We start from the raw sequence: 23,057 nt of genomic DNA, 5'->3' as shown, positions 1-23,057 counted from the left end.
TTTTACAACCATCAGGCTTACCATGGTCCCTTCTCTCAGGGAGGAACTAATACTACGTCAGATTTAACCTTCCCAGTAAGACTGTATTGTCCCAGGATTTTAGATACCCAGTGTGTCCAAACTTAAAACTTAATACTGTTTAGAGAAATTTATTTTCACAGGCCAATTATGCTGTTGGCATCTGAAAAAAAAACCTGACATTGAGTTTCACTTCAAATGCTAAAAAAAAAAATACCAGAGTAATCAATTTATACACCTAGGCTGAGTTCTACTGTTAGTCATTCTTCACATCAATATTCGGATTTACCATTTACTGAAAGCAAAAATGATTAGATGAAGAACACTGCAGCATTTGCAAAATCAAAAGAACAGATTTTGGTAAACAAATTATACAAGCTTTTCCCAGTTAGGAACTCAAGCCACACAAAAACTATGTTCCCAGCTCACCCGACTTCCCCAGATTACGTATTTGTCATGAGATGGAGACCATGACCTTCCCAGTGTGAAAGAAAGCCAAGATGCTCAAAATCTTATTAAAACACGAAATTAGTTACCTTTCAAAGTTTCCAGTAAGTTTTTGGCCACAAACCAACAGATGGCTTCAAAGAAAGGGAATTTGAAAAGATCTGGGGTTTTTAGCCTTTTCTCCATTTCATAACACCTAAACAAATAATTTAGAAAGATTACTATATGTGTACATTTTAGAATTAATCAGTGCAATATCCAACTCGCACAATGTTCAGAAAAAGAAAACCAACAGGCCATGATAAACAAAACAAATCAAGTTCCACATACTCAAACCCCAACAAGACCACATTTGGACAAGACTGAACTATGATCTTATCCAATCTCTGACTATCAAGTCAGACTGCTGTGTGACGGTGCCCCCCATAAGGCTTTATGGAAATATGCTTATGTATATATGACATAATTAGAATACGTTTTATGCTACATATGCCATGGAACATCTCTCTGTAAAGGTTATGATCTATTGAACGTATTAATCCTATTTGTAGGCATGTATCATTTTTGTATTCGAAGTTATGAATATTGGCTGTGTACTGGCTTGAATTTTAAGTAGCCTTTGTAAAGCATTTGGTCAGCTTCTTGAGAAAGGAATATGTAAATTAAGTGCCCAATCAAGAAGCACTTAAGGGACAATGGATCTTAGAAGGCTCCAATCCACATAAGAAGTGTGCATGAGGATGTTCAAGGTAGCAGGTAAGCAATGGCTGCTGCCTGTAAAAACTGAGTCATGCATGGACATGTGACTTGCCCATGTGACTCCAAAACTCCATCCTGGAGCTGGACTTTGCATAGGAGAGAGGAAGGGGTCTCCACCCATAAGAGAAAGTCTATTTAAGCCCATGGGAGACCCCTCCATTTTGTCTTCAGCTGGCTCCAGAGAGCCTCTCCACCACCAAGGATACCTGAAAGAAACTGGAACAAAGGACGGTAACTACAGGGGGTGTGAGTGATTGCTGGACCCAGACTAGAAGGAGACTAGTCTGTAAAAGGAACTTTACTGGAACACCACTGAGGGTGAGATTTTGTCTGTATTCAGTTTTCTTAGACAGACTTGCATGTTCTATTTTATTTTGCTTGGTAATTCACTTTGTTCTGTCTGTTACTACCTGGAACCAAATAAATCCTACTTCCATTGGGAGTTGAGCTTCTGAGTGTTAAAGACAGGAACACTTCTTAAGCTGCTTTCAGTTTAAGCCTACCGCTGTTAGGGGACGTGGTTCAGACCTGGGGTCTGGGTTTGCAGCAGGCTAGTGGGTCTGGCTCAAACCAGGCTGGGCACTGAAGTCCCAAGCTGGGAGGGCAGGGAAAGCAGGGGCAGAAGTAGTCTTGACACATCAGTTGGCAGCCCCAAGGGGGTTTCTGTGATCCAACCCATCACATGCTGCACTTGCAAAAATAAAGTTGGACTTCATAAAAACTAGGATACAAAACCAATGTGTAATCTTTTAATAGATGGGATTTAATTGGGATTCCACTGTAACAAATAAAACAGTATGTTTAGAATACAGCTCCACATCTTGGACAACAATTAATATAGCTGTCCTGACAGCAATCCTGACTGAAGGTTGCTCCTTCCATCTCAGAATTTCACACCTGAGCTTGACCAGTTTTAGCAACTTTTTTTTTTATACTAATCTCCAAAGTAGAGCTTGTTTCATTTTAGAATGGAATTAAATTTGTGCAGACCACACATTGGAGACTATTCTTGTTGAAGTGAAACAGATCAAAGTCTGCTTCTGGCACAATCTAACTAAAAAAAGTCATCAATGTGCATTACCAGAGCCTGTCTCCATTTAACCCCATTTAACAAGCATGATGAAAACTATCTATTAAATAGAAGGATGTCCTGCTTGTGGAGGAAAAAGGTATAGTCAAAACAGACAGATGAAACTAACCTGAGCTGCATGCCAATATTGAGGTTGTGCAAAAAGTTTCCTCCAAAAGCCATACAGTCCTGAGATGTGAGCACAGCATGAATCCAGCCTGAATTGACAAAAAACCATGAAACTTAATATACATCTACACTACAAAATATTGTACCTGGGTGTGGGCACAAAGATATCAATTCTGTGTGTATACAAGGCCAGAGAGTTACCATTTGCATTTCAGAAAAATACAAGTTAAAGGGACATTATCAATCTGAAATCTAGGTCTGTGTGTTTTTTTTTTTAAATTAATAGTAGTTAAAGAAGTTACACCTATTCAAGGCCTTTATGGTTTTAAAACCACATTCCTATTAAAAAAAACAAAACATTTTCTCTCCCTCTGCGCCCCTCCCCCCATTTGGTAAGTGAAAAACCCACAAACCCAAGGAAATTGACTTTCATGAAACAGACTCTACTCAAAGTAATCAAAAGAAAAAGAAAAAACCCTCTAATCTTTCAGTTCATTGTAATCTTAGGTGTTACTTGTAACAAACAAATATTTCTGTCTGAATGTTTTATCTAACAAGAAATTATAGCCCTATTTAAGTTATTCAGAAAAGAATTAGAAGGTACTTCCACTAATTATCCTAAATCGTAGCCATTATATAATAGCCCAATGAAACTATGATCAAATTAAAACCAAGAACAATAATTACTCTTACACTACTAATTTGTCATGTAATTGGAAGATTGTTCTCATAACACCACAATTTAACATGATGAGCACAGGCCAATAATATTGTATGTCTCTACCCAGCTACTACTGAAACTCAAATAACTTCAAATATGCACACAAAAGTATATATCTGTTGGCTTCTTACTTAAAAGTGGATATAGTTTAAGTTTGCCTTCAACAGCTTTAATTCAGGTAAATAGCATAAACTCATTTTCCTCTTCCCAAACCATTCAACTCTATAGATGTATATTACTGGTAGAATCAATTCAGCAAAAGTTCAGTCAACTGTTCCCAGACCTGCTGCTAAATATTAGCCAAACCATTTAATCTCCCCTAGTACTTATCTGTGAGCAACTTCTAATTTCAGGCTTTGAAGTTCATATCTGTTATTTGCTCCTTGTTCAAGAATGGTTTCTTGAACTATGTTTAAGTGATGACCTAGAACATACCCATTAAGCACTACTTGTCTGAAAGCAAGATTAAATTTGAATTACAACTCCATTTGTGAACATATTTTGGAGGCCACCTAACAATCACAGGAAATGTCCATTTGTACCTGGTCAGAGAGACAGTAATGGCCAAAATGTTGCATGTCCTTAGAAATATTAGAAGTGACTGGACGCCACATAACAGGAAATATGTTTTAAATGTTTTGCTGCAGAAACAGCTGGCAAATCTCTATCCATGCTCGAAAGTTATCAAGCTCTAATCTTGTCTTTTTCTCCTTAAACATTACTACTATGAATCAAGTAACAAAAACCCAAGTCAATTTCTTAAGAAACTTTCCAACTAATTAAACATTTTAAAGGGCTGATATTTTGCTCTGTTTGGGTACCAATTCCAAGTATTTTTAAGACAGACAATTTCTTCTTCAAACTTTAGGATATTTCTAAAAATGATAATTTAATACATATCTTGATATCCTGAATTTGCTGGTGATACAATATAAGTGCAAAAAATGCTGGGGGAGAGAGGGGGAAGGAGGTAAAATCTTACCTGTAGGAACAAATAAGGTATGTCCTTGTTTCACCACGCATTTATAACATTTGTCTACCTTATCCCCAAAATACACTTCACTCTGGGTGACAGAGGAACTCCAAGATTCATAGAGAGACAGATTTTCATCAGTAGGTTTGATCAAGTAGAAGATCTTCTCACCCTGTACACAAAAAATATCCCATATGAGGTATGGTACAACTTTTGAATCATTTACATGAACAGTATTATTGTCAGGCAAGCCCTGTTATTTAATAGTAATATCCTGTACTTCCGTGTGAGTCTCCTAGGTTTTCCAACCCTCTGTGTCACTCTTTGGTCTACCAGAAGCTAACCATGTAGTACATTCCACCCTTTTGGGGTTTTGGGACAAGGAAAGTGCCACATTAAGGAATAATTTATTAGTTCTGGTGGAAGTTATGTCCAGTCATCCTCAGCTACATGGTTGCTGCAATTCAGAAAGCAGTGTGAGCTAACGTTTAAGAAAAATTCAGTTTGTCATTTCATTCATTTTCTCCTACAAAACGCTTAGGGATAGCGTCCACCTCTCTGCCAGAAAGTGCAGATTGGCATTTTCATTCTAGTGGGTCAACTTGTACAGAGGACTGAACAACAGTGCACAGTCAGTAATCCTCCTCTGCCCCCTTCTCAGATTAACAATTTCATTTAAAATGCATGAGGAAATCCATGAACACAGGTTTCTTTTGTGGAAAGAAGATATACACAGGACAAAATCATTTTCAAGCATTCAGGGAGCAAGGACCTTCTTACCCACAGAACATGGTACCAGACTGACGTGCCCCCAAAATCAATATGAAAATCAGTGTAGCTGTCCTGAACTCCCATCAAGCAATATTTCTGAACAAAAGGCTTGGGGAAGACAGAGTCATCTGGCCAGTAGTTTTCCACCCACGAAAGCTTTGTGGCAATGTCAGGGACTTCCACCAATTCAGACATCCTTAAAAAGTAAGTAAATGATGGGTAAGTGCAAGTAATGATGAGAGACATCTTAAAATGTTTACCTTCCCTAAATGTCCATCAAATTGTAAAAATGTTTACTTCTATATGATTCCATACTGTCCCCAAATCCCAACACAAAATAGTCTACTAGAGACCATTTCATTTATTTTAGAGTATTATTATACTTCTACATTTACCCTTTGTTTTAGCAAAATCTAGTCTCTATTTCAAAGGAGACCAAGTCAAGTTGTCTCAAAGTCAATTACTCACTTTGTGTCTGAAAACTCCAGACTGATCACATTTAACACTTTTGGTCGATCAGAATTCATGAAATACTTAATATAATTATGAAGCTTCATTTTACTGTCTGCCTGCCTTGCCACATCGATTACATCTATCACTTTGTCGCCACCTGTAAAAATAAGAAAATTAACATTTTAACAAGACGTATGTTTAATATTTTCTGCAAGATAGGACAATCCATTTCTACACAAAAACTCCACTACCCAACCCTCCCCAAAACAAAGAGGGACAAGAGTAAACCAAGATCTTATCTAGATATAATTTGTTACTGTTACTTAATAATATAACTGAACCTTACCTAAAAATAAGTCACCACTTTGGTGGTTAACCAAAAGGAAAAGGAGGAACCTAACATGACTGTGGCTAGTTCATATGCTTGGTTTTGTGGCTTCTGTCATCGTAAGGAAGAGAGAGGGTAGGAGGAAGTTATCAAGAATACATTTATTTGTATATATATTTCTACAGTAGTCAACACCACAGTATCTGAGCACTTATCACTACAAAATTTTCTACAAGCAAATAATGAAGCTTATAGCCCTGATCCACCAAAGGTTTAAGCATATGAATAACTAAGCATGGAGTAATCCCACTGGACTTCTTGCATGCATAAAGTCAGTCATAGGCTTAATTCTCTGCGGGATTTGGTCCTGTGTCTATGTTTAGGGTTTAGTCCTTTCAAGATAGAATGCTAATGGCCATCTAACATCTAGAGTGTGGATCACCTTCTCTTGTTTGTTCTCATGAGGTTTAGGGAAGGATGATGGAAGGCGAATAGGTTGGTTCAAGTAGAATGAGGAAGGTATTTTAGGTAGAAATGTGGAATGTGGTCTTAAAGGAACCTTGTCTTTGAAGAAGACTGTATATAGGGGGTATGCCATGAGAGTCCCTAGTTCTCCCACTTGTCACACAGATGACTCTGGATTGTTTGGCTTTTATCTTGTATATCACCCTTGATACCGGAGGAGTAGGAGGACACATATACAGGAGAGGAGCATCCCATTTGATGAGGAAAGCAGAGCCCATAGATCGGTGCCCCAATCCTGCTCTTGAGCAAAACTGCAGACACTCGGAATTCTGGGCTGTAGCAAAAAGGTCTACATATAGGAAATTCCAACATCTGAATATATTCTGTAGGACCAAGGTGTTTATTTCCCACTCCTAAGAAAATTTTCTGCTTAGTGAATCCACTGTGGTGTTCTGACATCCTGGTAGATAGGTACTTCATATGTTGATGTTGTAATGGATGCACCAGTTCCATAATCTCTGTGCTTTGCTGAAAAGGGAGCGTGACCTTGCTCTCCCTTGACAGTTTATGTAAAACATGCAAGCAATATTGTCTATAGTACCTTTATGGTTTTGTTCTGATCAGAGGTAAAAAGCATGGACATGCGTTGCGGACTGCTCGTAGTTCCAGGAGGTTGATGTGTAATGTTGACTCTGAGGGGTACTCCCTGTCCTGGACTGCGTGGCTGTGCAAGTGTGATCCCCAACTTAAGAGATGTGTCCATTATAAATATCATTGACAGAGAGGCTTGCATGAAGGGAACTCTGACATGCATATTGTGAGGTCAAGTCCACCATGTAGAGAAGTTTTGACTTTGAGTGGCACTGTGAGACATTTGTTCAGGCTGTGTCTGTGCGGTACATATACTGTCCTGCGCCAACCCTGAAGACAATGCATATGTAGCTTGGCATGCTGTGCAACAAATATGGTTGCTGTCATATGACATCATAATTGCAGGCAGGTCCTGGCAGATGTCTGTGGGCTGGTTTGTGCTGTGGTGACCAGGTTAATTAGCATAACAAATCTGTGTAGTGGTAATGAGGCTTTGGTCTCCAGTGCATCAAGGCGGGCCCCAGTGAATTCTAGTTTTTGTACAGATAACATAATTTTTTTTGCATGTTTATTTGTAATCCCAGTTGCAAAAAGAGAGCCATAGTCTTTTGAGTAGCTTCTAAGGTGTCTTCCTGGGATGGAGCTTTCAGTAGATAGTCATCCAAGCAGGGGAATATCATGACCCCTTGCTTGCAGAGGTGGGCCACTACCACCTCAAGAACGTTGGAGAACACCTGGGAAGCCGCAGAGAGGCCGAAAGGTAGCATTCTGCACTGGTAGCAATCTTGTCTCGGAACAAATCTGAGAAATCTCCTGTGCGACGGATATATGGTAATGTGAAAATATGCATCTGGGAGGTTGAGAGCTGAGAACCAGTCCCCCTGTTCCAGTGTTTGGATTATTAGTTGCTAACGTGACCATCCTGAACCACTGAACCCTCATGAACTTGAATTTCCTTAAGTCAAAAATGGACCTCCATCCCCCGCTCTTTTTCTGAGTTAAGTGGTAGTGGGAATAAAAGCCCTTCCCCTCTGTGTTGTGTCAGTACTGCTTCTACAGCACCCAAGTGCAGGAGGTGGGTTTATTTCCTGTTGTAGAAGGTGCTCATGAAAAGGGTCCCTGAAAAGGGACAAGAAGGGAAGCTGGGTAGGGGGGAGGAGGTAAATGGGATTGAGCAACCAGTGTTGATAATTTCTAATACCCATTTGTCCAAGGTGACGGTCTGCCATACTGGGTAGAATGGGATTAGACTGTCTCTGAAAGGATGGACAGTTGTTGATGGTTTCAGCATTTGGAAATGCAGGAGGCATCTTGGGCCCTCAATCAAACCCTCAAAGTTGCTGTTTCAAGGGAGGTTACTGGGATGTCGATGGTGGAGATAGGAATGGTCTACTACCTGTAGGCATCTATGTTTTTGTGGGTCAGATTGTCCCTATGGTTGGACATATGGCCTTGTTCGTTGTACTGAGTGGTATTTTCCTGGCTTCCTTCTTTGTGCAGGTGTGTAAATGCCAAAAGACCAAAAAAGAGTTGCCCTGCAATCTTTTAGGGTATGGGGAAAGTCATCAGTCTTGGCTGCAAACAACTTCGGGCCCTCAAAGGGAAGATCCTCAATAGTAGACTATACTACTCTTTCAGAAACCCAGAGAGGTGGAGCCACAAAGCCTGAGGCATAACAATCACTAGCAACAGATTATGCGGCTGTGTCTGCCGCATCCAACGACACTTGTAAAGCTGTCCATGCAAGAAGATGGCCCTCCGAGATGACTGCTTTGAATTTTTCTTTTTTTTTATCACCAGGGACATAATCAATAAACTCAGACATCTTAGAATAATGTATGAGATTATATTTGGCCATCAGTGCACCGTAATTGGCAATTCTGAATTGCAGAGTCGCTGACTAATAGGCCTTACACCCAAAGAGGTCTAACCGATTCCAGTCTTGATCGTATGAGGTGGTTCTGGAACTGATTTTGTCTGTTCAGTTTGTTCACAGCCTATACCATAACAAGCCGGGCGGGGGGGGGGGGGGAGCGCGGAGGGAGATGAAAACAAAAAAATCCAGAAGGGTCGTACTTCCTGTCTCTGACAAGTGGGTGGTATCGTTGCAGGGGGCCTGCCAGATTATCTGGGTGGATCCATGAGTGCCTCATTTATGGGGATCGCAATCTTCGATGAGGTTGGTGTTTGTAAAATGTCCAACACCTTGTGCTGAGACTCTGCAACCTCTTCCAAGGGTATCCTGAGAGAGTAAGCAATCCTTTTAAATAGCTCCTGGAATTGTCTAAAGTCATCAGCTGTTGGGGGTGGAGGAAGCATGACTACTTCGTCCAGAGAGGATGAAGAGATATCGGTCGGTAAGGTGACTTCCCAATTAAAAAAAAAAGTCTCCTCTTGCTCTTCAGAAGTCTTCTCCGGAGGCTCAGAGGGTCCATGTACTGAGAATGGGGAGCATCTCAGCCTGAATTTCAGATGAGTGGCATTGGTGGCAGCATCCATGGATGTCCATACCACCAATGGGTGTTACCCCTGGGGTGAAATGTGGGTTGTTCCCAGTTGATCTGGTCTGGTGGTTGTCTGAATGGATGAGAAGTAAAATGTTCCCTTCCTAATTGTCCTCCTCCTCACTTGAGGAAGGAGGGGCCTATCTGGATATGGGTGTAGACTGGCACTGTACCACATATGCCAGAGTAATATCAGTACCAAGAAGGGGAGATTCCGGTGTTGCAGACACTGGAAGGACCTTGTGGAAAAGGAATTGTTGCAGTACCACAAGCATCAGTTACCAAGGAGGACGTTGGTGGTGGTGCCGCTGAAGTTGTAGCAGTTGTTGGTTCTGATCTGGCTGTGCTATGCAGTAGGTGATTGGTAGGTCGCAAAACAGACTACAGCAATGCTAAGCTGCCCAGTGCCACACATTTAAGCGGCTCCATCAGGACCGTGGAGGAGGAGGTAAGCTTCTCTTTGCCACTCCTCTCAGAGGCCACCCTCTTAGGGTCCTTTCACGGTACCAGCAGTATTGGAGGATCCCAGTCAGTCGGAGGGGCTCAGCTGGACTGTGGTCAGTACCAAGAGTGTTGAATGAGCCGGGAGGGTGTTTCTTTTTAGCTGGTTCCCTAGTAGGGGAAGTTGTGGCCTGCTTTTTGTCCACCTTTTTTGAGGACTTCCTCTTTGAGGGTGGTGGGTAATCTCTGCCAGAGGCTGTCACTGGGATTGGCAGAGACTGGTGTTCAGGGTGCAAAAGGGTCAGGGAGTCAGAAACCAAGTGCAGAGTCTTTTCCATCAGGATAAGTTTCAACTTAAGTCCCTTGATTTTCTGGTGTGAGCCTTGAGGTTGTGGCAATGGTGGCACTTCTGAGGTATGTGTGTCTCGCCCAGACATCGGACACACTGAGAATGCCCATCACTGACCAGGATTGCCTCCTAGCAAGAATAAATTTAAATCGCAAGGATCCGGGCATGCCCGTCAGTAGCCTTCCCCCAGGTGAAGAAGGTTAACGGCACACTATACTATAAGGGTGAAAATAAAGAAGAAAGAAAATAAACAATGAGAGACGAGGGTAGTTAGCCAACACTAACTCTAAGAGGTAAACATGAAGCAAGCAAAGAGGCGCTACCATGGCTCCGTCTCAGGTCAAGAACAGATGAGAAGCAATTGAAGGCGGTTTGGTTGCATAGCGCTATGTAGCCACCACGAGCGGCACGAGACAGGAGAGCACATGTGTGACCCAAACAGGCACTGCCACTGAAATTCAGCAATCATTGGTGTAGACACACACATTCACCTAAAGTGGAGCACACACAGGGACACTCCTTGAAAAAGAGCCATGGAAACTGATGTGCCAATCTGAGTGTGTGGAAGTGGGGGGGTGGGAGGGAATTATCTTCTGCCCTGGAATAGCCAGACTTCCAAAATAGTCACAGAATTGTTGAAATGCCAGCTATTCTTCCGAGCAACCATGAGCAATTAATAAGGAGACTGAGTAATCAGCATATAGTCAGGTCATTCAGAATACTGCAGAGTGTATTCTAGCCGATTCTTAAAATACGGATAAGCACAGAAATCCTGTTTGTAGTGCATTTCAACATACTATCAAAAGAACAAAAGAGATGATTCTATTGGAATCCAGGAAGTGTTAAAGGACCTCCCCCCAGCCTAAGGGGAGGATCCACAGGACCTGGAAGCCAAATGATTCCGGGGGACAACTAATGAGATAACAGGGACAGGGGTGAGGTCAAAGGGTCAAAATAAGGAAACCTGACGGAGACACCGAGCAGAGAACCCCGGACAGCACCCACTGCTCCTCGAAGGCACCAAGTACAAGGCGCACACACAAAACTCTTAGCTGTAGTATATTATGCAGCACATTCCACACTGCAGCTGGCTCAGTCTCACTGAACCACTGAAACACATATTCAGATGGTCCTGAGGTGGTTAGAGACTGCCCAGCAAGCCTGACAGAAGACTAAATGCTCCTGCTGAAGCTATGGTGCTCCCTGAACTTCTCCCCCAGGGAGCAGAAAAAAAGCTTATAAGGGAAGGATCAGATAGACTAAGGAGCCAACAGTTTACAGATATGAGAGGTTTCAGAGTGGTAGCCATGTTAGTCTGTATCCGCAAAAAAAACGAGGAGTACTTGTGGCACCTTAGAGACTAACAAATTTATCTGCAGACATAAGAGGTGAGGAGGGAGGGAACTGATCTGACCCTGAGCTTTCAGTCTCCTCCTGTTCCCTTATTCCTCCCCAACTGTGAATATTTCTGCCCTACAGCTCCCACCCTCCCTCCTCACTTGTCTGAAATCTACTCTCTTCCTCTCAGGCTGCTCTGCTCCTTGGAGGGGAAGGGGCAGAGAAGAGCGGGGGTTCCAGAGATGCAGCAGTTGGGAGTCCCTGGACCCAAACAGCAGCTATAAACCTCCATGTATTAACAGTGTAGGTGGGGAGATTGTATTTTGGTGCAGTTCACCCCCACCCCCAGAGCCACATAAGAAGTCCAGGCAAGGACCTTCTCCCCAACACCCCAGACACCCTCGGGACACCCTCACTTATGCAAAAGCTTTGTTGTGCAATGCATCAGCAGCAATAAATAATTGGTAAGTGTAAAACCCTTTAAAAGATGTTCTCACTGTGCGACAAACCATTTTTAAAATCTGTAACAAAGCCCCCCATCCCGATCACTAGACTACAGATTACAAAACTAGCTTATCTGATTCACAGTGTAAGAAAACATCCTCAAAAACCATTATAATCTGTTGCTTATAGTATGTCGCAGAACAAAATACAGCTGTTCAACATTTCAGTCATTTATCACACATTTTGATAGCTTGTGCCATAAGTTGCCAGGTGTGAATGTTGAGAGCTATGGGCATACAATCGTCACATGCATACCCATAAATGAAACCCAAATTCGTAGGTCTAATTTACCCTTGCCAACCTTCTCGTAAGAACTGTTCAATTTAGATTAGGCATATAGTATCCTTTAACTGTTGTAGCTTTGCAAATATTTATTGTATTTAATTCACTCTACGCTGAAGCATTCACACATATTCCAGAAAGTCCCTTACCTACATAGCGTTCCACATCAAGAACGGAGAAGGTAGGGGGAGGGAGTCTGAGCCCTAGACCATCTAATTTAGGAACCATAATAGGGACATCAAACCCATGTTTCTCCAGGTATCTTTGTGTCAGCTGGCTGCCATGCATTTTCAAAATGATTTCATCAGCACTGGGAAAAAAATCAAAATATTAGCACCAAAAAACCAGTAAACCTGTTTGAAAGAGAAATTAACAAAAAAAACTTTGGCAGGTTTCAACGAAACATCTTATTGGAGTTACATAGCTAATATAAATCAAATTAAAATAAGTGGATACAACTATATTAAATTAAGCACTCAAGGTGAAGGCAAGCCTGCTGATTACATTTAATGAAACTAAAAGACAACAAATTTAAAACCAATCAAGGAAGTACATTTTTATAAGCATAATTAATCTGCAGAATGTCACTGAAGACAAGAGTTCAGGAAGATTAAAAAAAATCACTTACACGGATAAGGACAACATTGATATATTAGAATAAAAAGCATTTTCTTTTAAAAGGGATATAAGTCATCATGCTTTAGAGAGTAAGCCAACCCTTAACTGTTGGAATAAGGAAGAAATGTCTTTTATGACCAGGTTATTACATAACTGTGCACCAGGGGAATCTCTTTCATCTTCTTCTGAAGCATCTGGGACTAGATAAACCACTGTTCCAGTGTTTGTGGTCTACGCTAGAGAGAAAATGGGAAGTGATTTCTGAGTCTCGTTTCCTGGACCAGACAGGCTGAAAATGCTGAAGAGGCAACACAACTAACAATATGGGTTGGTAGTGATAGACTCCATAGGAAATTACACCCATGTGTAGTAATTTGATTGATGGATGAAAAAAATTAGATCTCAGACATGGAGGAAGGGTTTTTTGTGATGGTGGTGTTTTTGTGGAGGCATGTTAGGAAGACCTTTTAGACATGATCAATACCCAAGGTTTTTCCCCTTTTTGTGATTTGACTTCTAAGCAAGTTTCCATACCTTGGGAATGAGCGAGCCCGCAGTTGTTTAACAAAAGTCCGTGTTCCAGCTTGGACTGGTTTGGAACCATCCTCAAACTCTGTGTAGTCATGTCTGTGCCAGTTCCTCCTCTTCTTCACTAGATTTTTTTTTAAAGGGATTAAATTTAAAATTAGTCAGCGTTGATGGTATGGGTCAGACTGGCTGATGTTCCATCAGTGAACCAATCACGTTAATTAGACTGACGGTCTATTTTTAATTCAGTTGACTTCATCTGTTGCATAAACAAAGAGTCATCTTTAAAATATTACGGTGGTAATAACAAAACATTAATCCTTTGCATTTCTATAGCTCCTTCTATCTGGGAATCTCAAAGCAGCATCTGAATAAGGATTTAAAATTCAACACTCCTGTAATAAGGGAATACAAACACTAACAGCCTGAAGCTCGCCCAGAAAACTAAAGAGGAAGCCTACAGCAGAGCCAGAAATAGAACTTAAGGTTTCCTAATGCTCAGTCCTACATTTTAATCATAAGATCATCCTACAACTTCAAGATAAACTAAATTATTACTTAATATTTATATTACCATAGACCAATACATCCCAATAATCCTGAGTGGGGTTTCTGATATGCTAGCAGTTGTATAAACATACAAAAAATCTAGTCTTTGGCCATTATTAAAATGACTTATTTTTGGTTACTCCTCCCTCATCCACTCATCCTATCCCTCACCCCATTTGTTTGCCCCATCCACTGGTTACACCTTCTCTTTTAGTTTGTAAGCTCTATTTGGTAGGAACTGTTATTTATTATGTTTGTACAGCGCCTAGCACAAGGGTTCTAGACCTAAGTGAAGCCTTTAGGTGCAATTGCAACATACAATCAAGCTCCAGATGGATGATTTTATATTAATAAAAACAAAAGGATAAATAGGTGTTCCTTTATGGTTTTGGGCAATTGACTTTGGTTCTCTTCTATTAGCTACATGGTATATTCATGCAAAAGGCTTTAGACTTCTAGAGCTAAACACAAATGTAAAACTAGAAGTCCTCATATAAATTGCTTTGCCAGTTACACCATTACAAATCGCAGATGTTACTGAAAAAATTACACAAAGCCACAAAGGAATTATATGCAGTCTCCCACCTCATTTTTTGTTTTAAGAGAACTGAAAAACTGGCAAATTTACTTAATCTTAAAAGCTTCCCAGTTTAACACAGAATGATTGAATATCACCTGTCCTCAAACCCATTTAATACTTCTATGAATTACTCTTAATTTCTATCAACCACTTGGCACCGTAATTCAGACAGAATGTAAGGCTATTGCTTCCTTTAGAAGCAACAAACGTTCAACCATGAATTTGATGGCAAAGAATGCCAACACTTCATTAGCACTTTCTACCAACACAATGAATATTGTGATTCTCTTCCACTCAGCTTCTATCGTTTCAGAGGCTGCGAACCCCAAATAAATTCCCAACCAGGTACCTCAGCAAAAAGTGTCATACCACATCAGCTTGGAATAAAACTTCAGCTGAGTTTAGCCCTAGTTGCTCACTACCTTTTTATTGATCTGCAATGTACAGTTACCACTTGAGGGAAGTTGAACAAAAACTTAAAACTCAGACTATACTTATTTTATTCTGATAAATTCTAAAACAAAAAAACTATGCCAAACTGTGATCAATAGTATTAGATAGCTGCTAATAGACAGCTGCCCCCAAGATATATACTGAGACCAAGTGTGTAACGTAATAATTACTACTCTAGTACAGATCAAGAACTTGATTATATCTGCTGAAAAGGAAAGAGCTCAGGTTACTAGCCAGCTTACACAAATGGTGTCTCAAAATTTGAGAAAAAAGCCTGGCTAACAAAATCTAACAACTAAACAGTTTTATTAATATGATAATATTATTGGATCTTAATTCAACCCAAAACAAATTAAACAAATATTCCATAATTCCAAATATTAAATAAATTTAGGATAAGCTCTTGTAAAAAGTTTATATTGCACCAAAGACTGCAATAAAACCTAGTAAGACTGAACTCTCAATTATAAAACAAAACCAAAAAAACACCCACACGCCTATCTTCGCTTTATTTTAATAAGCTCTAGTATTTTTTGCTGCTGGTTTTTCAGAATCACCAGCTGCAGTCCAGCACTGATTGACAGCTAATTAATCTATTTGCATCTCCCAGTCGTTATACATGACAGGTAATTATTCCTAATGATGTATTGTTTTCTGCAGAGGCAACAAACTGTGCCCTTTAAAAGACACTTAGGAAAATAAATTGGCTCAATTAAACATGTGATGTTTATAGTGACTTGCTAACCTGATAATCAGTGTTGTAGAGCTAGACTATTCAAATATTCAGCAGTACTTCAAGAATAATGAAGCCAAGTTTTAATTAACTTTCCAAACCTACTTCCTCAAATCATAAATAATATTTGAATAATGCAGAGTATTAGCCACTAATTTGATTATGTGCAACATACAACACTTCCACCAAAATTCATCTGTGATGTAATAATATACTGCAATGAAAGAACGTAGTAGTTGCATAATACATTTATTTTTACAGTGCAGTACTCATGTTTACAATCAGTTTTTAAACATTTGAGAGCTGGAAATTAATAATTTTATTTCAGTTAATTCTTTTTCACCACGTGGTTCTTAGGGAGGAGGTGCACCATGCTTCCTTGAGCAGGAGAGAATATTCAAGAATACAAAGCAGTATGAAAAGTACCTTTGTATTTAACTGTCAATTATTTTCCATAGTTTGTAAAATCCAGTAAGACACACTAGAACAGTACACAATCAGATAAGTAAAATAACTCTGTTTAAAAAACAAATTTCTTGACTTTTGTCATTTAGAATGAACATGCCATGTAAAAAATGAACTCTAAGAAGTGGAAGGAAAAATATTTGTCCCCTCACCAATGCAAACAAGCAAGTCCCTGCCACAATTACAACACTAGAAATGGATTAAGGAAATCCATTGGAGACGCAGAGGTGTTTTAGGAAAAGGAGCAACAGAGAATGGGCCAGAAGTTTAGTTTAAGGAAGTACAGGAGAAAACATTATTTACATTTTGATTTAATTATTATTTTAATTACAATTTTTACATTCTGCACACCAGGCCAGTAACCACTTCTGAATAATTTATGTAAACACACCTTTACTATTCCTACCTGCCCTCCCCTCCACTTGCCTCTTTGTTTGACCCTTGCCTATTGTCTCAGAAAAATCACAATCTAGATTTTAGACAGGGACTGTCAGTGTTATTTGTTTGTACAATGGGGATTTAATACTGTTTGGGGTCTTTAGCTGCTACCACAACAGAAACAGGCTGACCTATGGGATTTGAAAGAGGTTAAAACAAGATGAAAAACAGTGTTGCCAACATGCATGAATGTTTTTCTTGGGAGCTCCTGATCCTGCAGTCAATTGACTACATGAGAGTCTCAGGTTTAAAAAACATTCTAGCCCTCATGATAAGCAAGAGAAACTTGAAAACATAACCCAAGTGTAACCTAAAAGCTTCAAAACCAGTAGGCAAAGAATAAGAACCCACAATGTATTAATTTTTAAAATACCTCTATTTTTAAGCTATTCATGATTACTCATTTTTTAATGCCTCGGGTTGGCAATAGTGCAACCCTCAACTAAAATACATTTGCAGTGATCTACATGTCTACACAGCAGGAGTAGGAATAGAATATGGTGGCCCATATTTTCAAAAACATGTATGAAATATCTGATAAGTGCACAAGTCAAGCTGACATGTGGATACTCAAACTGCATACCCATAGGATGCCATACATTGTCAAGTCAGGAGCACACACTTGAAAGTTTGGGCTCCTACATATGTGGTTGGTTGGTGAAGCTCCTGTCGACCTGTTGCTTGCTCATTCAGCATCAGAAGTGGATTTAATTCTGGCTGAAGTGTGAAAATAAATTGAGTGATTTTCTGGTATTAGTGAATTTTATCTTTACATCTTTAAACTACACAGCAGAGTTCCTTTCGGTGCTGCAGTTTGCCTTTATTAGCACAGTGGATTCTTTGGTGGGCCAGAAGTCAGCCTTAATTGACATTTGGTAATATGGAATTTGCTCTTTTTATACCTTTAGTCCTACAAGTTATATTGTTATAAACAATCTTGTAATGATTAGGTGGAAAAATATCCCTAACATATATACTCCCTGGAACTGCAATACAAATTCCTTTTAATCTGAACATAATTATGTTTAAGCTTCTTTCAAAACAATTTTGGAAAAAATATATTTCAAGTAATAGGGATTATTATTATAATAAATACAAGTAATATTTCACACTTATGTAGCATTTCATATGCATGGAGCACTTTTGAAACCTTGCTTAAGGAACCCCATCATCCACACCGCCCACTTAAAATGTAGATGCTTAGAGTGTGGGCTACCTTAAAGGAACAGCCACTTCTCCGAACTGATTGCTCTTCAGTTATAACTAGGGCTGTCAAGTGATTAAAAAAATTGCAATTAATTGCACAATTATAAAAAATAATTGCGATTAATGGCACCGTTAAATAATGGAATACCACTTATTTAAATATTTTTGGATGTTTTCTACATTTTCAAATATATTGATTTCAATTACAACACAGAATACAAAGTTTACAGTGCTCACTTTATATTTATTTTTGATTACAAATAATTTGTACTGTAAAAAAATAGTATTTTTCAATTAAACTAATACAAGTACTGTAGTGCAATCTCTTTATCATGAAAGTTGAACTTACAAATATAGAATTATGTACAAAAAAACTGCATTCAAAAATAAAACAATGTAAAATTTTAGAGCCTACAAGTCCACTTTGTCCTATTTCTCGTTCAGCCAATGGCTCAAACAAGCATGTTTACATTTGCAGGAGATAAGGTTCCCTACTTCTTGTTCACATCACCTGAAAGTGAGAACAGGTGTTCTCACAGCAATGTTGTAGTCAGCGTCGCAAGATATTTACGTGCCAGATGCGCTAAAGATTCATATGTCCCTCCATGCTTCAACCACCATTCCAGGGCACATGCGTCCATGGTGCTCACGTGTTCTGCTCGATAACAATCCAAAGCAGAGTGCACTGATGCATGTTCATTTTCATTATCTGAATCAGATGCCACCAGCAGAAGGCTGATTTTATTTTTTGGTGGTTCGGGTTCTGTAGTTTCTGCATCGGAGTGTTGCTCTTTTAAGACTTCTCAAAGCATGCTCCACACCCTGGCCCAATCAGATTTTGGAAGGCACTTCAGATTCTTAAATCTTGTGTTGAGTGCTGTAGCTATCTTTAGAAATCTCACATTGGTACCTTCTTTGCGTTTTGTCAAATCTACAGTGAAAGTATTCTTAAAATGAACAACATGTGCTGGGTCATCATCCGAGACTGCTAGAACATGAAATATATAGCAGAATGCAGGTAAAACAGCAGGGGACATACAATTCCCCCCCAAGGAGTTCAGTCACAAATTTAATTAACACATTCTTTTAAATGAGTGTTGTCAGCCTGGAAGCATGTCCTCTGGAATGGTGGCCAAAGCACAAAGGGGCATACGAATGTTTAGCATATCTGATACATAAATATCTTGCAATGCCAACTACAAAAGTGCCATGCAAATGCCTGTTCTCACTTTCTGGTGACACTGTAAATAAGAAGAGGGCAGCATTATCTCCCATAAATGTAAACAAACCTCTTAGCGATTGGCTGAACAAGAAGTAGGACTGAGTGGACTTGCAGGCTCTGAAGTTTTACATTGTTTTGTTTCATAACTGCACTCAAAAAACAAAACAAAAATCTTCATTTGTAAATTGCACTTTCACAACAAAGAGATTGCACTACAGTACTTGTATGAGGTGAACTGAAAAATACTTTGTTTTATCATTTTTACAGTGCAAATATTTGTAACAAAACATAATATACACTTTTATTTCAATTACAACACAGAATACAATATATATGAAAAATGTACAAAAGCATCCAAAATATTTAATAAATTTCAATTGGTATTCTATTGTTTAACAGTGCAATTAAAAGAGATTAATCACGATTAATTTTTTTTAATTGCAATTAATATTTTTTAAGTTAATCACCTGAGTTAACTGTGATTAATCGAAAGCCCTACCTTTAACATTAGAGCCAATTAATGAAAGCCCAAATCAAGATTTCAGCTCAAACAGAGGTGATGTGCTGAAGAATAGAGACTTCACCTATTGTGCCTAATAAATCTAGATTATTTACCCACTTGAAACAATGTGAACCAATTAAGATAATTTTTACTCTACATCATCTTCTCTTTCAAAGAATTTCCAATGCAAAGTGCACCCTTATCCTTATGTCATATTCCTGCACTGGCGATCAGTGCAGGTACTGGAGCTGTAAGCCCCTTGATATAAGTGAGGGAGACAGAAATCTGCTCTGGCCTAATTTTTAGGCCTGACCCAGACCTAAGCCCATCCAAACCAAGACTGAGAGGGTCAGGTCATTTTCCAACCCGACCCTTCCCCCAAAACCTGAGTCAGCGCTGCCACCAACTCCTGCTTGTGGAGTCAGTTCTCCTCCTCCTGCCCATATAGAGTCAGTGCAGCAATGGATGAACAGCCCACTTCTGCAGTCTGCCACCCTCTGCTGTGGTGTGTATGGTGAGAAGTGCTGCAAGACCCGACACTTGTGGTTGGGTTTCACTGGGTTCAGGTTGGGTTGCAGGGCTCTAAGAAGGAGACTGTCAGCTGAACATTCATGAGGCATACTTAAGTTTGGAACATATCTCTCTCCTTGATTTGGTAGATCCAGGATTTATTAGCAGTCAAGGTAAATTACAAAGCCCATTTCCCTCCCCACCCAACCCCCAAAAACCTCCATCACACCACACTTTCAGAGACGGTGTGGGAAGAACGTTGGAGGAGGTTGGTGGATATTTCCATGCATTATATTGTATTTTGATCCATAGGACAGGTGCAGGGATGAAAGGTTAGAGAATTGATAACCACACCAGTGCAAAAAGGCATTTAACAAGGCTTTTAGCCCCTAAACTAAACATTGCTAATCCTGAAGCTATTAATTTATATCCTATACAAGAGATTAATTTTCCAAAACAATCAGGGCTGCAACAACTTTAACATCTCATCTCTAACATTATTAATTGAGGAGCAGATGTCACACCCATACAGATCAGAAACACTCTAGAAAAGGCAGGCAAAGCTTGATTCTTAGCATGTAATCTCCATATGCCATTCAGAGAAAGGTCGGTTACCCAACCTCTCAGCAATCTTTCAAATATCCTCGGGGAATTGGTTGGGGAGGGGAGGGGTGGAAAATCAATGCTGATAAACTTTTAGAATAAAATTCAAAACTCCACCCAAAACATTTCCCTAGGTAAGGGCTTAACAAGAAGAGGGTTAGCCTTTAAAAAACCAAGACCACACTATTATGTATGTAAGTGTTTCACAACATTTACTCTTTTCCATTCAATATTCTTTTCTCCATTATTAAAATGTTTTAATCATTACGCTCCAAGATACATCCCTTTTCATTCAGCCCTAAGAGCAAAAAGGTAAGAACCTGCTCCATCCACTCTCGGCACAATTTAAATATGCTCACAAGAGGAAAACATATGCAGTTTGCCTCCAAAGAGGCTACTATTTTCTTTTGATAGTAATCTGAATGCTCTTCATATTCTTCAAAAGCAAATTTAATCCCAAACTAGCCATTAAATTACAGGAACAGGTACTGATTTAATGATCCAGAGTATTTCATTTTGAACATTTTCTAGAGACCAAACAAAAGTCTAATAGGAGCCAGTTTCCCAGAAACCTAGGTTAAGAAATTATACAAACTTTACAGTATACAGGAGTCATCCCTTTGGGAGGAAAAACCCAAAATATTTAAAACCTATCACGTGATAAGAATCAAACAGCATAACAAAGTATGTTGTATACCAAAACTCCTGTGCGACATGCTGACAAAGTTCAAAAGTTATCAAGCACAGAAATCAAGCTCCAAGTCCAGGGAGTATTGGGTGAACCCTGCAGTAGGATGAATTTATGAGCCTTTACTTCAAACAGACTATCTGATCACCTTTGAAACTCCTCCCTGCCCACTTCCTGTCTCAGCAAAATTATATAATACAAATGAAAAAAATACAAACCCTGATATCTACCTCCCCTATTAATTTATAAAAAAATATAAATTTGTGTGATTAAACACAAACCCCACACATCCATCTTCAGAGAGCTGCAACACTAGGGCAATGAGAAAAATTAGAAAGATGCAAGAGGATAGTGTGACACTGCACCCCATACTCTTCACAGTAATATTATATGATTATGACATAAATCAGACCCACTTTGGCCTTTGGGATCAAAAAATAGTGGGAGTAAAACTCTTTTCCCCTTAAGTGCAGAGGAACTTCCTTTACTGCTCCCACCTGCAGAAGGCCCTGCACCTCCTGAGCAAGTAGATGCTCGTGAGAAGGATCCCTGAAGACAGACTGGGAGGAAATAAACTGGAGCCTATACCTCCCTGCTACTGTGCTAAGGACCCATGCTCAAGCACACCCTCAAAATGCCTGCTTATTACCCAGTTGGGTGCGGGTACAGCTCGAGTGAGCTGAGGAGCTCGGCTGATGGCCTTGCCACGCTTAAAGCCCCTGACCTTTTTACAGAACGACTCTGAACGGGAAGGACCCACAAAAACCTGTGGGACTATTGTGGCTTGAACTGCTTTCTCGTGGGCAACCAGGGTGTTCAGACCCACCAAGCATGAAGGGGCCCTAGAGTCTTTTAGGCCATGCAACTTGCTGTCTGTTCTGTGAACAGCACCAAGCTGTCGAAGGGGAGGTCCTGGATGGACTGCTGAACCTCTGCCACGAAGCCGGATGACTGCAACGAGGATGCCAGCCTCATTGAAATGGCCGAAGCCATAGACCAGACCATGGAGTCTGCCGCATCTGAAGCCACTTGTAGGGCTGTCCTGGCTACTGCTCTGCCCTCCTCCAGATTAGCCAGGAATTCCTTCCTGGGCTCCTCATGCAGCGACTCTGCAAACTTGGCCATGGACTGCCAGATGTTATAATCATAGTGGCCAATTAGGGCCTGATGTTTGGCACCTCTTAGCTGGAGGCTGAGCATAGCATAAATCTTTCTACCAAAAAGATCAAGCCTCTTTGCCTCCTTATTCTTAGGGGTCGATCCCGGTTGGGCTTATCTATCATGCTCCTTGGCTGCTGACAGTTCCAGTGAGCTTGGGGCGGGGGGTATGTACAGGTATTCAAACCCCTTAGCGGAGACATAGTACTCCCGCTCCACCCACTTAGAGATGGGGGGGCAGGCAGGATGGGCTTTGCCAAGGGCCTTGCTCAGTTTCACAACTCCCTCATGTACTGGTAATTCCACCTTCAAGGCGGCTGCTGCACTCAGCACATTGAACAGGGAGTCTGAAGGCTCCACCGGCAACTCTGCTTCCAGCCCGAGGTTCAATGTCACCCTCTTCAAAAGCTCCTGGTGGGCTTTTGTGTCATCCTGAAGAACTGTGTGAGAGGGCCCCGGTATCGCCTCGTCGGGCAAAGATAATGAGGAGACAGGTACAGATGGGCCTGGTAACTCCACTGCCTCTGCCAGGGGAGCCTCAGATGAAGCTGGCTGTCCCTGGGGAGCTTTCTCTGATTCTGCTTACAAGCCAGGGGGTGGGAGGGAGACTGTAGCCGACCACCTTTCCGATGCCCTTGAGACCGACCAATGCCTCTGCAATG

At 40.3% G+C, this 23,057-nt stretch overlaps 1 protein-coding gene across 1 annotated transcript in view; it reads right to left on the bottom strand.

Moving 5' to 3' along the window:
• Positions 1-23,057, bottom strand: part of KDM7A (lysine demethylase 7A) — a 94,272-nt gene that overhangs the window by 45,062 nt on the left and 26,153 nt on the right. The window contains exons 3-9 of the mRNA XM_048830868.2: positions 13,295-13,412; positions 12,292-12,452; positions 5,356-5,497; positions 4,897-5,083; positions 4,126-4,288; positions 2,424-2,511; positions 555-661 (exon numbers count right to left, since the gene is read on the bottom strand). Coding sequence (XP_048686825.1) covers positions 555-661; positions 2,424-2,511; positions 4,126-4,288; positions 4,897-5,083; positions 5,356-5,497; positions 12,292-12,452; positions 13,295-13,412 — 966 coding nt within the window. The remainder of the gene's footprint in view (positions 1-554; positions 662-2,423; positions 2,512-4,125; positions 4,289-4,896; positions 5,084-5,355; positions 5,498-12,291; positions 12,453-13,294; positions 13,413-23,057) is intronic.

This window comes from Caretta caretta, chromosome 1 (assembly GCF_965140235.1).
Source record: "Caretta caretta isolate rCarCar2 chromosome 1, rCarCar1.hap1, whole genome shotgun sequence".
NCBI classification, from domain to species: domain Eukaryota; kingdom Metazoa; phylum Chordata; order Testudines; family Cheloniidae; genus Caretta; species Caretta caretta.
The sequence above is the reverse complement of the archived record's forward strand: the minus strand, read 5'-3'. Positions and strand labels throughout refer to the sequence as shown.